The sequence below is a fragment of the Scleropages formosus genome, chromosome 22, assembly GCF_900964775.1.
Source record: "Scleropages formosus chromosome 22, fSclFor1.1, whole genome shotgun sequence".
NCBI classification, from domain to species: domain Eukaryota; kingdom Metazoa; phylum Chordata; class Actinopteri; order Osteoglossiformes; family Osteoglossidae; genus Scleropages; species Scleropages formosus.
In genome coordinates this window covers 10,079,949-10,095,708 of record NC_041827.1, presented here as the reverse complement: position 1 = coordinate 10,095,708, position 15,760 = coordinate 10,079,949, and the positions used below count along the sequence as shown (strand labels likewise).

The window sequence follows — 15,760 nt, the reverse complement described above, 5'->3', positions numbered from 1 at the left end:
CAACACTTTGATACAATAACATCTTAAATAATAATGACACAATGTAATGATAAATGTTACTATAGTATTTATAATAGAAAGAGGAGGAGGAGAGTGTGTAAGTATAAAAAAACCGAAATGTTTGCTTTTCCAATGTTTGTTTGGCATTTCACCTTTTTCCGATCATGATCACCATCACTTGTATCACATTTGCTTTTTGGTGCCATGGTTAGGGGTAACAACAAAAAAATTAAAGCCAAATACAGTAACCCTTGAGACACTGCAGCAACGTGGTCCGACTGGAAGGAAGGAAGTCGGTCTTCTTCCTCCTAGCCAACAAACTGCTGTAGTCGTGCAAAGCTTTGATGTGCGTTGCAACATAGCGCACGTTTATTACAAAACATTGCACGTAACTCAAATTTTTAATATAGTAGGCTTAATGGAGGGGGGGTCGTAACTATGGGTTTTACGTGAGTCACACTATTGTAGCCTGGGGACTGCCTGTACTTCAAACAGGGTAATCCCTTTGGACTGTCCATTCTTCCAAATTAATGAAACTAACATACAGAAGTCTTAATGGAAACAAGTTTTGTGTTCCAGCATTGTAAATTTTGCTTAAATTTCTGACTAATGCATTATCCACATTAAAAAGTTTATACATCATTGCTTAAAGTAACAAAACAAAAAAAAAAACGTGCATAGAAATATACAATGACGCACAAGAAAAATCAACGAAGGAAACCCTGCTATGCTTATGTTTAAATGTGCTGGGCTTGGGGAAACTTGCCAGATATAATTTATTTACTAAAATATCCTGATTGCAACAAGGACATTTGAAAAAATGTCTTAAATGTTAGTGTTTTAATAAGTTTTACATAAAAGACAAGTCAACATTCTGAAAGTTGGGTGTGTGTTTGTTTCTAAGGTACAAGAGTAGTGATTTCATTAGCTATACAAACATTCATGCTAATAAACCCTACATTTATTTGTGAAAGCAATTCAAAAAGCATCTAAAATAAGTATCTGAGAATTTGTTCTGGTTATACAATGGCATTATCACGAAATATCCAAGTAACTCAATTTGCTCATGTTGGCATTTCAACGTGGAGAAAAGGCCTGCATAGATCTGAGAAAACTACGAAAATTAGTAGCACATATCATTTGCATTAAAAGCAGAAGCATTTCAAAAAGCAAAAATTATACACACTACAAAGCTTAAATATATTAGTCATTTTTTCACTGCTGCAGTTTTATTTACACACGTATTTGTTGATTTGACAGGTAACATGTGCAGCATGAATTAGTGGAGAATAGTAAATTTTAAAGAGGACAGAGGCATCAGGCCTCTAATAGAGATGTAATTTGTTTTTATAAATGTTATCACATTTAATAAGCCTAACAGACACGCAAAACCCACCTCTTTACACGTCATGTACACTTGCATTTCTAGGAGTTTGAATCAAAACATTCACTGGCAGGAGAAAAAGCAGTTAAGAAATGAGAGCAAGTTAGAATTTGGCAAATCAAAATTGTTTACCAATCATTTATCTAGAAATAGTTCATTTTAATTACAACAAAAATAAATTTGAAGCTGAAATTTCTAATTAAGGATACTGGGAAATCTTACATTCAGATATGCCTCTAAGGATGTCTATAAATGTGAATTTGGCGTACCGCTTTAGGAATTTTCCCTCTCTGCAAAAAAGATCCACATTCATATGAAGAGTAAACTTGAATATTCATAAACTGTAAGCATATGTGCTGCATGAGCCATGAATAAAATGCTCAGATCAAGAGCAAAAAGTTGAAAAACTCCCTCCTGTATTTCTCCCATCAGATATCAGACAGAGCCAGAGTCCTCAGACAAGGTCCTAGAGTCTCTTTTTTTCTACTTGAGCTCCTTAATTAATTGGTCTTGAATGACTTGTATGATATGAATGAGAGTAACACAGGCATTTTTGTTGATGATCCACTAATTCGACATTCACCAAGACAAAAGACTTTGAGCCACGAAGAGAGACAAAGCACATTCTGACACAGACTACTCACAGGTGGAAGGCATGACAAGCACACTGACAGCACATGTTGTGTGAGGTCTGCAGAAGTCAGCAGCAGCTTAGCATCCAGATGGAGAGGAGAGTGTGCACTGTGTCCTTAGCTGGGCCAGTCAGGTTTCGTGGTCCACAGCCTTAGAGCCCCATGCTTTCTGCCATAGACACCAGTCGGAAACAAAGCGCCAGGAGGCCTGTGCCCAGCAGGTCCCCCAGAGCCGTCAAGTATGGGATGGAGAAGTTGTCTGGGTCCAGTCCCCTCCGCCACATCAGGCGCACAACCAGATCAGCCAGGTACAGCAGGATCCCCACCTGAGCAGAGATTCATTCAGCCGTTGTCTGCCATCACGTCCATGGTATTCACTGTGCCATTATCACCATGGAATATCTTATCCACCTATCTGTAGGGGACAGTAACAGTCCAGCAAATGTGCATAAAACAGATCCATATCGAGGTAGAGCAAAAAATGAAGTGAAAAAATTAAAAGCCATAAAAGCATTACATACAGAAGCAACTTTCATTTTCTGCTCAGTTGACAGAACAATTGGAAACAACAATTTGACAGCACAATGCTCTCTGGAGCCAAGAAACGGTAAAATATAGTTTAATCCCCTGCTCACTGCATGTCCTACACCAGTTGGGTAAATCTGTTTTACACTGTCAAAGTACTTAATTTATTTTCAGTTGGCAAGAGGATCCAAAACGTTTTCTAAATGAGAGTTCACCGCTTGTTTACAAAGTAATAAAATGTACAAATCAAAAGTGAACAACTCAAGGTGCATAAAGAAATAGGAACTTGCCAAGTCAGAATCCCTCTGCCCCATGTCTGAGTGGTGAGGTCATGAAACACCACCCCAACATGAGCTCATACCTAGATCAGCACATGGGTTCACTGCCATGAGGAGGTCTGGGACTGGTCTACTGACGTGGGTTTATGGAGGCCGTCTCGCCAAAAAAGCAAAAGCAATGAATAACTGCCCAGCATAAGCTACACAGCCATCCATTCCACTGTGTATGAGGACACAATCCATCGTTTCACCGAACAGAGCTGGACAAAATGTACACCTACCTGCAGCAGAGCCGCGGACAGGTAGCAGCAGGTGAACCCCAGCGTGATGGCTGTGTGACCCCCCTGCAGCATGTAGATGGTGCAGAGAAAGATCAAGTGACCTGGGACCACCAGGAAGAAGAGCACCCTGGCTGACTTAGAGTTGATGCCTGAAGAGACCAAAAAGGGAATGAACTTGAACCGTTTCCTTCCGTTTGTCACAGCCTTGCATGGAAAATCCACAGGCTGCTGACCTGAGGAGAAGAAGACCACACAAGGGTTTGGCCAGTGCTGCTGCATCTTGTAGGGCAACACGCCTGGAATGCTCCAGATGTGAAGGTAGGTGGAGATGCGACTGGCCTGAATTGCCACCAGATTGCCACCCACACCTGGAGAGGAAATGGGGGGTAAGCATTCTCTTGGTCCACATGTTGATAGTACATTTAGCAGGACATCAAAGCAGTTGTTTTGGTCCACATCAAACTTTTTATGTGGTATCTTCTCCTGACAAGGTTGTTTTAGAGCCCTTAAACTCAGTTCCAAAAAGTGGAAGTATGCAGTGGAACAAGTAACATTAATAACAAAAATACTCAAAAAAAAACCATGGGAACTCTTTTCTTCTACAGGACTGTTGCAGGATTATATAAGTAAGTTGTCTACGTTTGAACATCATGATAGGCTCTACACTCATACGCAGATATTCTCAGCAATCAGTACAAAACTACGTATTGGAAGTAGTACAAGGATATCGACTATACGGCGAGTTCAAAACTAAGGAACAGCGCCGTACCTGCGATACAGATGGTGCGTTTAATTTCTAGTGCTGTATTACTGGTGGACGTGCAGCTGAGTTCTTAAGGTCTTAAAAACAGCCGCAACAGTCGCAAAGCTGCATGCCACCGCCACTAGAGACAATAATGAAAGTTGCTATGTAAGCGCAAGTCTCTGAGCTTTGGGAAATGACTGAAAGAACAAGACGAGATTGCTGACGCAAGCAGCTGAGATGAGGTTGCAAGATCACTATGTTTACCATCCATAACAGGGTGAGGAGGATAGCAATCTGGGAGAGGCTCAGAGTAGAGTCACTGCACCTCCATATTGAGAAGTGGTCAGGTGAAGTGGTTTGGACCATGCTTTGAGAATAACCCTTAGTCAGCTAGACCTGAAGTCATATATAGTTATAGTGGGCATGTCCCGCTAGGAGGAGACCCCAGGACAGACCCAGGACACGTTGGAGACTTTAGATCTCTCGGCTGGTCTAGAGAAAGCCCGGGGATCTCCGAGGGGAGCTGGAGAGCACCGCTGGTGAAAGGAAGCTATGGGTCTGCTTGTTCAGCCTGCTACCACGATGACACTATCCAGGACAAGATTCAAGATTCAAGAGCCTGTCATATGTACAGTAAACAGTCTGTTACACCACACAATGAAATTCTTACTCTATGAATCCTCCCAGCAGCCTATGACATAAATTATAAGGACGTAAAGAAAGAAGACACAAGGCGTAAATTAAGGATTTACAAAATTACTATTAGTGCAAATGCAAGAAACAAAATTATGTGCATGTATAAAGTGTACAGTGTAAACATGGAAGACATGCATGTGCAAAATCCTGCAGGGGTAGATTGGGTCCATGTTGTTATTTGCTTTTGAAAAAGGGTGGGTGTGTGCGTGTGTGCAAAGTATGCAGAGGTAGTCTGTAGTCTCTGATGTTATTTGCATTGTGGGTGCGTGTATATGTGTGGAGGAAGGATGGGGTAGTTGACACCTCTCAAGATCAGAGGGTAATCTGTGTCTGCAATAATGGGAGGAGAGGCAGTGGATGGGTGTCGTTCACAAGCCTGATGGCCTGCGAAAAAAAACTTTCTCAGCCTTGACGTTCTGGCTTTAACACTCCTGTAGGTGGAATGAAGCTAATTAACTGACCAACGTAACATGAGGAACAAAAAGAATAGGATAGTAAAGTGTCAAGCAGTCAGAGTCACTACATGTTCTTTTAGATAAGCCTATCATTTCTCTCTCTGCCTGGCAGTTTGAGGCCTCCGATGTGCTGAATCAGTACCAGGACACATGATGCCTGAGACGTCACACTGGTTACTTCTCGCATAAGTCTGGAAACTGTTGCATATACTGTTGCATATACCTGTGTAGTGATTTTATTGAATCATATGTCTGCTTACCATTGATGACGGGTGTGAAGATGGCAACACCCTCAAAGCTGGGATCGCTCACCGTCTTGTCCAGGATCAGGCCCCCGAAGCTGAGGAGAAAGGAGCTCAAGTCACAGAGTGTGCTTAAGTTGAGGATGTTGAGAATTGGGGAGGGGGACAAAGTTATTCCAGCTCATGCTGTGTTATGTTCAGTGGAGAAGACCACAAATGGCAAACGGGGAATGCGGTTGGGCTCGAGGGAGGCATTAAGAGACTGCTGTACCACTGCTACCATCCCTACCATGCATAAACACACGAACACGCTCCCTGACACGTCGGAGCTCTTTAAAGGAGGAAAACACGCGAGCCGGAAAATGCGGAATAGCCGATCTCCGTTGAGACATTACCGTGAGCGTAAATTTCTCTTCCCCGGCAGAGCTGCCAGCCGCCTTTCAGCACACTGAACCTGGCTCTCGAAAGCTCATCTTAGTATAAAGTCTCGAGTCGTACTTTGATGAATAGACAGAGCACGTGTCCATTGTAGATCAACGTGCTTGGCATGTCAGGGTAAGTTATTGTATAGAAAGGGATTTCAGTCCTGCGCGTTGCAGCCTGCAAAGATTAATACCTGCTGATGGACATGGCTACAATGACAGGTTGCCATCCCGATGTTAGGACTTCGCGGATGTGCGGGCTGCGGCGGGCGAGGACCACCCAGAGTGGAATGAGTATTAGGAAGAGCCCACACACTAGGGGGGACAGGTACCAAACCCCTGAAACACACGGACAGGTAGGTCAGCACGGAGTAACATTCCTTCAAATGCTGCACAACCCTATGATATATGAGATACCATCTTGGGAGCAAAAGAGTGGTGGGACTGCGGGTTAAGGGCATGAACATGCAAAATGAAGGTTTCTGGTTCAAAACCATCTTGTTTTGCTGATAAACGTTCTTCTCATAAAAGACCAAAGTGCCACATTAGCGATGATGATAATAATAATAATAATAATAATAATAATAATAATAAGATTCACAGGCACAGCTATGCAGAGTAAGCTAGAGGTAGAAAGACACAAAAACCCTCAGTGTCACAAAAATATTCAGCTCTCAAACAGGAGGTTTTCTGTCTGCTCTAGCAGTTAAACAGATACATTTACCTTGATTAGGGTATATTTGGATTCTGCTGCTTTGGTGTGTCCGACTACCTTGAGTCATACGTACATTTCTACATAGAAGATGTGAAACTTTCTGATTTTTTTTCAAAATAAGGTTCATCAAAAGACAAATGAGTAACCTGCAAAATTGGTAAGTCCCGCTGTACATACTGTTAAATCTATTCAATGTAGTCACTGCATGTGCAGATGTGTTTCTTGGTGGTTCCCTTCCACTCATACTCAGCAGGCCTCATGCTCTATGTTGATCTGTCTTTTATTATGCCGTAAATAAATAAATGAGGCCCCATGCATGATGTTCAGCTTCACCAAGGTTCTGCTGACATCTGCTGGTGGTACAAATAACATCTGCATTAAATTTCATTTAGCAGGAATGAATTACAACCACATCCCTGTAATGAAGGAGGGACGTATCTCCCCAGTGTTCAAACGAGCTTAGTGTGACCCCAAATATTTGTGGACCACTCTGCTGAGTACTACAGCTATTTTTTTTGCCCCTGAACTACCTGACAAGTTGTTACACACCTGCCCAGATCCCAAGTCCTTCTGGCCGATGTAACACCTCACGTAGAACTGCTCTCAACACCATTGTGGTACAGTTCAGACTTTATGAACTGCAATAACTGAAGCAATTCAAGGTAAATACCTGCTCAGGGGTACCACAACAGGACTCTCCATGAGATCTGAACAAATACCAGTTCATGCTCTTAACCACAACCACCTGCCCTTATTACAAAGTTATGAAAAAGAAAATTTTCTCTCATCTACAGAAATTTCCCTTGAGAGGACCATCATGAAAAATGTATGCATTATGACATTTATGCGCTGTCCACCGTGGCTCCCGCAAGTGCAGCATCGACACCGACGTGAAGCACCAGTTCCACTGCCACCAGAAGACTCGCCTCTATACTGGAAGAGAGCACTGCTGACTCCAGCTAGAAGAGAAAGGGTAATGAGGTCCCCTAGGCTGGCGGCGATGGGAGTAGCCACATTGTCTGGGTTGATGCCCACCTTCCTGGAGACAATGACCACCCCTGCCATCACTAGACCTGCACAAATAGAAGTGAGAGGCAGTCAGGGGAATCACACAGGCAATCAGGCCTAATAGTTGTATTGTTCTATATTTTCCAGCTCCAAGGTTCTCTATAGATTTTACCACGGTGCACTGGTTTCCTCCACCTTGTGACATTTACAAAGTGCACTGGGAAAGAGAAGCTGAAGATCCAAGTTCTCCCATTTGGTAAATATAGAATACGATAAGTCGATACTACGGTGCAGACACCGCATTACTCAAAATACTCTCAGAATATGGAACAGCACAGATATTGTCCTAAGCAAGATGAGGAAAAGACTGATTAAGAAGTAAAAAGAAATGAAAATTAGTGCTGGACCAAACAACACCAGCAAATAATTCCAGATTGACAGATTAAACATGTTATGAATTTACCAAGTGAAAGGGCAGCCACAAAGGCAGTGGTCACACTGCTAGCGCACAGCACGGCTGCATGACCCAACTCCACCCGTCCTCTGGTGACTGTTCCCAGCGCCACTGCTGCCAAGGCAGCCAGGAAGCCCACAACTGTGGCCTGCACCTTCAGAGAGGAGGAGGACATTCACAGGTTCACTGCAGGCTCTACCACTGGTGTCCTTGGTGCCTTTTGTCCTGCACTGATTTATGGGACATTTGCACTAGCAGGAAATGTGAAACAATGTTTTAAATAAAAATGCAGTAGCAAGCATAGTGGTGAAGGACAGAGACTTGCAACCTGAGGGTTGCTAGTTGAAGTCCCAGGAGTTGCTGCTGTACCCTTGAGTAAGGTACATTACCTGGATCAACGATGCAGCAGCCCTGTCCACCTTGAAACAGTGTATTTTCCATAATTTATAGCAGGTCCTTTACAATAGTTAAATTACTTCTTAAATGTTTGCTCAAATCACATTAACACAATATAATCAGATGCTGAACATGTAGACAATGTACAGATCACTTTACTTTGCAATCTTAAACATTTTCCAGTTTAATAAGGCCCCTTTGGGCATTCCTTACTGCCTACATTTAACGAACAATACTACATTTCCCAGAATTCTTTGTGCCTACTGCGTCTCATTTCTGCATCCTGGTTTCTGTTGTTTGTTTGCCAATTTATGTTGTTTATCTGTTTCGAGTGAACAAAAGGTACCTGACTTCGTCCACTCTGTGCACGCACGTTATTCACTTAACACAAATTAAGCTTCATTAATAATTCATAAGTATGTAAAATTGTTTATCCCGCTTCCTTTCATGTGTGTACGAAGAAACAAAGCTACCTGAATAAGTGCTAGGTTGCTGCACACCATCCTCCACTGTTGCTCAGGCTTGTCCATTTGTCCAGTGTTGGCCTACACAAGTAAGAGGTCACTTGTCACAGGGATCAAGGTTAAAGCTTTGCGGAAAGGGAAGCGAGAGGAACAAAGACCCGGTTGTGATGCCGATTTGATCTTACTGCAGTGGAGAGCCGGGACGCCAGTGTCATTTCCAAGTTCCCCTTGAGTCCTACAAGGGCCGGCACCAGGATGAACACCTCGGTAATGGTCTGAAACACGGGCCAGTGCTGGAGAAATAGGAGAACGTGTGGCGGGAAATGAGTAGGCATGCATACCTGCAAATACCTATCGATAATATATGGTTATATACATATATGCAAAGACGCAACTAAAAAAAAATATTTAACATATATGGTATCACTCTTAATTGCATAGATGCTAAAAGTAAATGGGGAAATGTTTGTAGGGGTGCAGAAGGGTTGCTTTGTGTTTCCTCTCCTGTCCTGCCTGGTCCTGTGATTCAGGCACAGTTTTCTGTCCTGAGCCCCAGAAACCCCATCTGATTCATCCGTCTTCCAAGAAGCCCTGGCCCTAAAACCTCAGACGCTTCTGATCATGAATATTCCATGAGTGGAGACAGCCTTCATCCCATTGCACAATATCACAATATCACAGCACAATATGGCATCGCAATATAGGGGGTGCGGTGGCGCAGCGGGCTTGGCTGGGTCCCACTTCTCTGGTGGGTCTGGGGTTCGAGTCCTGCTTGGGGTGCCTTGCGATGAACTGGCGTCCCGTCCTGGGGGTGTCCCCTCCCCCTCCAGCCTTGCACCCTGTGTTGCCGGGCTCGACTCCGGTTCACCGCGACCCCGCTCAGCAGAAGCGGTTACAGACAGTGTATGTGTGTGTGTGTGTCTGCACCTCATAATATACTATAACACTCCTATATTTTTTTAATTATACATATGCATATTTTATTTTTCCAACTACCTCTAAGTACCATTTTCATACATATATATATAATTCATGCCATTCGCCACATTTATTTATGAAAGTCCTGTAGGGTCATTAAAGTAATAATATATTATATATATATTGGAGCTACAGGAGGATGAGAGGAAGTATAAAAATATAACGTATGATTTAATACAGCGTGTGACCTTCTGCGTTCGGCCCCAGCTCACCCTGTTGGAGGTGAGCGCTCTGTGAATGATTCATCCCGGCTGACTCAAAGAGGGGGCTGTGGTGCAGTTCCACTCATGACGCAGCAGTATTCACAGCCTCGCAAGCACCTCCCCGACGACTGGCCAGACGACTACAATGCCACCTCCACCAGGGAGGTGAGGAGCTGCGGCAGAACGGCCGACGCATCCACCAATTCTCATTCAACACTCTTGATTATCAGCTTCAGCCATCTGAACGGTTCTGGTTCGACCACTTGTTTTAAGCTTTCTCAGCTGAACCATTACTCAAAGGTACAGTTGGACCACAACCCTGCAAAGATGATCTGTGATGTTCAAATCATCAAGGCGACACACGCACTCACACAGAGACGCACAGACAGGACAATCAACAGGCTGTCAGATTCACAGACAGACCCATCAACTCGCAAAGACCGAGAGACAGGGAGATCCACGGCCAAACACTCAGACTCTGGCTGATCCATAGATACGCATGTAAACCAACAAGCAGAGACACACAGACCCACAGACACGTATATCCACAAATAGATTCACGGACGGACAGAACCACGGACACACACAGACCCATAGATAAAGTCCCTACTTGCACTGTGTCCATGAGCATGCCGGCTGCCACCATACCGAACCCAGCAAGCAGGTAGGGCAGCAGCACCTGAGCTGCGATTTGGCAGGAGCTCTCCGACGGGCAGCTGTGGGTGGATCGCGTCACCTTGCAGATGAACCCTCGCAGCTTGCCGCCTTCATAGCGGAGCTCCAGCTTCAGGTGCGTTACTGCCATGGCCGCTGTTACCGTGCTCCCGCGTCCCTCTCATCGGAGCATTAAGAGCTCCAAAATCGGAATTATTGGGAAAAACTTTTCATAACTTGAACACAGTCAAGTCATCATGTATTTGCTCAGTGTGGAGAAACACCAGGAAGCCTTTGTCCAGTGTGCTCTGGTTGAAACAGGCTCACAGGAGACTTGAAGGTGAAAAAAATCCACTCCTCCACCTGTTGCTTTCTGAATGAACTCCGAGCGAATACTGACAGGAGCACAGGAGCGGAATGGGACGTTTTCCAAGAGACCGGCGAAGGCAAGTTGTCCTTATCTCGCTGCGTGGAGGTCAGGCCGACAGCTCCTTCCTCAGAGCACAGCGGGGCCCCGCAGCGAACCCGTTCTCCTCTCTCATGCTTCGCTCGCCAGGAGGCAGGTGACAGATGGGCGCCGGTCGAGCCCGGGCCTCTCCCCGTGCCTGAGAAAAGTCCACACCCTCCGGAGCAGCAACCCGTACGAGGCGGCAAACTTCTTGGCCGGCCTGCACTTTTTCCGCGCGCCCTCGCCGTGGCTCTCGCAGCCGTCCGTCATCTTCGGCGAGAATCGTGCGGCTGCTGCTGGCGGTCGCGTGCAGGTACCCCTTCGGACTCCAGCTAGCGAGGTGACATTGAGAGCTCCAGCAGGAGATGCCCCGCTCTCTCTCTCTCCGTCGTCTCTGGCTCCCGTCCTGATCTCGACACCAGTGGGGTCCTTCTCAGAGGCAGGAGTCCGGCTTCCAACCCAGGAGACTCTTCTCGAGGACAAGGACGAAGATAAGGAAGAGGACACAGGTGCTGCGGAGTGTAAGGACACGACGACGACGACAACGACCACGCAACAGCCGGGCTCCCTCGCTCTCTCCCCTCATTCGTGACGCATGCTTGCTGTCCCTCCGTCCTCTTGCCGCTTCCTGGCAGATAGGTGCGGTGCCTGTCACAAACACACGTTGCGTCTCCTTGGCGACTTGGCTGGTTCTCTTTGCGGTGTCCTGAGTTGGCGAGGCGTACTCAGGCCCCGCTGCCTAATCCCTTCCCCGTTTCGCAGCCCGATCTGTGCCCTGCTGCTTTCTCTCCCCCTGCGCTGCCACACACACACTCACACACACACACACACAACACACACACACACACAGAAAGAGAGAGAGAACTGGGATCCCTACAGATTAACAAGAGAGTCTCCCATCCCCCCTCCTTGTCTTCTGCCCCCCCCGCTACTTTCCCGCACGGCAGCGCGCAGGCAGGTAGTCGTGACAGCCAGAGGACGCAGCAGATGCCGGTACTGAGATGCAGCAAAAGACCGTTCCGGACACATACTTGCTTTCCTGGACCCGGAGGACACAGTGCAAGTGCACCTCCTCTCCATCTCTCCCTTATTATGATTATGACTTTTGACTACATCTTACGTAACATTTTCGGTCAGCTGTCTGCAAGCGTAAAACACGGCTCAGAAAACTTAACTAATATTAACAGCAGCTCTTTGTATTATGAGTGTTTTACAAGATTTTCCCATGTTAATGCCCCCTTATTTAGAAAAAGCACAAACACCCTTCATGGATTAGTGCTCTTAAAACACAGTATTCGCATATGTGGCCTGAGTTTAATGACAGGGTTGTTCTTATGGACTCGGTGGTGAAACACTGGCCTGAGTTTATTTCTGCTTGAGGAGATGAATTTAGCGAAGCTCACAGAGCTGTACCTACTATCGGAACTTATTTATATATTAATTGGCAGGAAGTGGTTAAATAAACAAACATAATATAAATATATTTATTCAATACCAAAAACTTTTTGTCCAATGCATGGTGGCAGTTGTCCGGAGGCTATCCCATGGATGGGATTCCATTTCATCACAGTAATACATATGTAACATTACACACAGGACATAATATAATGTATATGTAAATTTACTGAAATGTCTCTCTACCGATCTCCTCCACAACGTGGTGGCCGAGGAGGGCAGGCGAGGTCCGAGTCTGAGGGGCGCCTGGTCACCCGTGGCCCTGCTTTCACTCACCCTCCCCAGGTGAAATTACCCAAAGTGGCCTTCAGCAGGCCAGTGTCATTGTCCCTTTCTCCACTGGCTCTGGAATTTTCCCCAGTCTATTAATATTCATTTCCACAGCACAGGAGAGAAATCTAAATATGTCCCACTGCTGCCAACTGGTCTCAGTCCAAAAGCATCACTTATGCTTGTGTTCATGGCACTAAAAGTTGTGAAAGATTGCAAGTCCTTAAGAGAGGAAACAAGCAACAGCACTGATGCAAACCATAGACATCTACAGATCGGTCATAAACTAAACTCAAATTCCAAGGCTTTAGTGTTAGTAACATTCCACAGAAAGAAATCAGTGCTGCTCAATTAAGAAGCCGTTTCAAAAACAAACAAGCTTTTTAAAACAAGTTGTTCTCTGCTTTTATGAAGCCCTGTTATGAGAAGTTTGGGGAAAATAAAGTGTTACAGCCATAAGGACCCCATTTTTCACCATTCCAGCTTGACAGCTAATAAAGCGCACTGCACGCAAGGAGGACCGTACCACGTATCACTAGAGGCCCGAGTCTCCTGCATAAAGCTTTTGCTCAGGGTGTGTGCCATGAAGTTGCCGAAACTCTTGGAGTTCTGGTGTGATTAACCAGAAGTCAGACCAGGCAGGGACAGTAAACAGCAATGTATTTCACACTCACCGTTATTCCATTCATTCACTCAAATTCTATTCATTCAGAAGAAAATGTCCTTCATTTTAGCGAGCATGAAGTATTATCTAGGTATAGAACTCATTTTGGCCTATACAGTGTTAAAGTTCTCTTACACAGACTTGAGGTGAATAAACATTTGGAAATAGAGTTTGACATGCCAGTTGATCATGACCCAGTGGGGGGGGTCATCCATGAAATCCAGGAGGACACTGTGACCTCTGCTGCTGGTCACAAAGGTCACAGATATACAGAAACAGTGCTCCACAACTGGCACATGGGGAAGTAAGTTCAGAATCTCAAATGAAGAAAAACCACAATAAATGGAAAAGATATGTGTGTGTGTGTGTGTGTGTTAAAACACCACAGGCTATTAAAACAGTTTGTACAAGAGATAAACCGGATTTCTCCTGCCAGACAGCTGCACATACGAGCACGACGAAGGCATGACTCACCCAAGCAATCGGAACATCATTATCACCTCCCCTCACATGGAACGTTATTTTCACCTCAACTCACCTCACATCCATCATCCAAATACTGTACATCAGACACAAATCCACCGTGAGCAATATAGTGCTTGAAGGCCCGCAAAGCACCACTTCTAGTGTCCGAGAGTGGTGGGACGCACCTGAACGCAGTCAAGAACCACCCCTGCCAGCACCATGCCCAGGCCTGCCAGCAGGTAAGGGAGCAGGACCTGGGAGCCGATGGCCTCGAAGGACTCATCCCTCCTCCTGGATGGGACCGCACAGACCTTCGCCTGGATTGCTGTGTTCTGGGACATGGCTGAGGGAGGCTGTGGACACAGTGCTGTCAAACACCCTCCACGCAACCGCTGCCACCCTACATGAGCTGGCCTTTGAGCCAGCAACAATCCACAAGTTTGACGTATAAGAGCACCCCCTCCTGGGGTCTGAAAGCTGAGCAGGGATTCTGCATAACCCAGCAGGTATTCATTTTAATACTACACATTGGTGTCTGGTAATACTTTATTAGTTTGCAAACACATCAGTTCATTGCTTTATAAATGGCTTATAACTTACATATTACTGAATTGTTTCGTAATTGCAACATATTCTTTACTAACAGTAGAAATGTACTAAAAATGTCCCTAAAGCATCAGCAAATGCTTTGCTCAAAGTTTGTAAATGTAATCATGTTTGATAAATATTTCAAATAACTTGAATGTTTAGGAATGAAGATTACAAGCTGTATCAGCCATGAAACTTTTTGCATAATTAATATCTATGTGCATTATGGGGAAAATCACTTGGTGTGCTTTCACATACTGATAAAGTGTGACTTTATTATACACTAGTAAGTATGCTGCTTTTAAACACAGTTTATCTCTGCCTCGCTTTATATCTGTGTAAACAATGTGCTAAGTGAAAATGTATTCAAAGTACTTAAAAGAGTAGACTTGTAGTTTTTCATAAAGCATTTTTAAAAAAGAATTATTTTGACATAAAAAGTGAAATCTGCTCCAGCCCAGACAAGAACCATTTTTTGTCCTGACATAAACCACTTTAACACATTGACACACATGGTAAATGCAAGCACATGAATCACCCCAGAAACACAAAGGACAAAGTGAAAAATGTTCCAGAACATTACAGAAAAAGCAACTATATTAGCAGTTGTAATGAACATCTGATTATTATGGTATTCGGTCTCTTGAAATGTCTTGCATAACTGCAGTACTTGACGTGCTGTCACTGTACATTTCCTTATACAGCGGAACCTCGGAACTTGAACTTAATTCGTTCCAGAAGGGCATTCGAGTTCTGAATCAATTTTTCCATAAGAAATAATGTAAACTGGAGTAATCTGTTCCAGACCCCCAAATGATTGCCGATTTAAACCTTATATATATATATATATATATATATATATATATATATATATATATATATAAAATATTCCCCACTCGCCCCTTTTTTTATACACACACACACACACACACACACACACACACACACCTGATGCTAAAACCATAAATAAGTGTAAAACCCAGTGCAAATCGTAGATTTAGGCATTCCATACTGTACAGCCAGATCAACCACTCGAACACCTCTATCGTGTTTTTCAATTGTTTCCTTTTTAACCTCTATCGTGGCTCTCACTATTTTCCTTTTTGGGTGATTGCTTTCACTAGTAACCTTCTTAAGACCCATGAGATAGCTTATTTAATATAAGATATTAAAAAAAAAAAAAAAAAAAAAAAAAAAAAAAAAAAAAAAAAAACACAAAAATACGTGGAAATTCACAGTACAATTCAGTGAGATGCTCACTCCACCAGTTTTCAGGCCAGACGGACTCAGAATCATAACGCACCCTTTGTTTTACGGGAAAAAAAGACGCGTTACGTG

The 15,760-nt window shown here is 44.3% G+C and overlaps 1 protein-coding gene across 2 annotated transcripts; it reads right to left on the bottom strand.

The window, feature by feature from the left end:
- Positions 1-217: 217 nt before the first annotated feature.
- Positions 218-10,693, bottom strand: LOC108918178 (solute carrier family 41 member 1-like). Of its 2 annotated transcripts, none has more exons than XM_018725243.2 (10): positions 10,489-10,693; positions 8,883-8,990; positions 8,707-8,778; positions 7,847-7,991; positions 7,302-7,448; positions 5,855-5,999; positions 5,257-5,336; positions 3,334-3,468; positions 3,101-3,249; positions 218-2,342 (listed from the first exon to the last, which is right to left on the bottom strand). In XM_018725243.2, exons 1-10 carry the CDS (start codon positions 10,681-10,683, stop codon positions 2,169-2,171), a joined length of 1,350 nt encoding a protein of 449 aa, XP_018580759.2. In that variant the 5' UTR covers positions 10,684-10,693; the 3' UTR covers positions 218-2,168. The 2 variants fall into 2 exon arrangements, with proteins under 2 accessions (XP_018580759.2, XP_018580760.2); XM_018725244.2 differs by having other exon boundaries at positions 2,266-2,431.
- Between the last annotated feature and the right edge of the window lie 5,067 nt (positions 10,694-15,760).

Bases quoted from the DNA above. Each gene is read 5' to 3' on its own strand.
- LOC108918178 (XM_018725243.2), bottom strand. From the start codon at position 10,683: ATGGCAGTAACGCACCTGAAGCTGGAGCTCCGCTATGAAGGCGGCAAG. The intron at 8,991-10,488 runs GTAGGGACTTTA...CTATTTCTCCAG, and splicing joins TGCTCATGGACACAGTGCAA to CACTGGCCCGTGTTTCAGAC. The intron at 5,337-5,854 runs GTATTAATCTTT...CTTTCTCCTCAG, and splicing joins GTAGCCATGTCCATCAGCAG to CTTCGGGGGCCTGATCCTGG.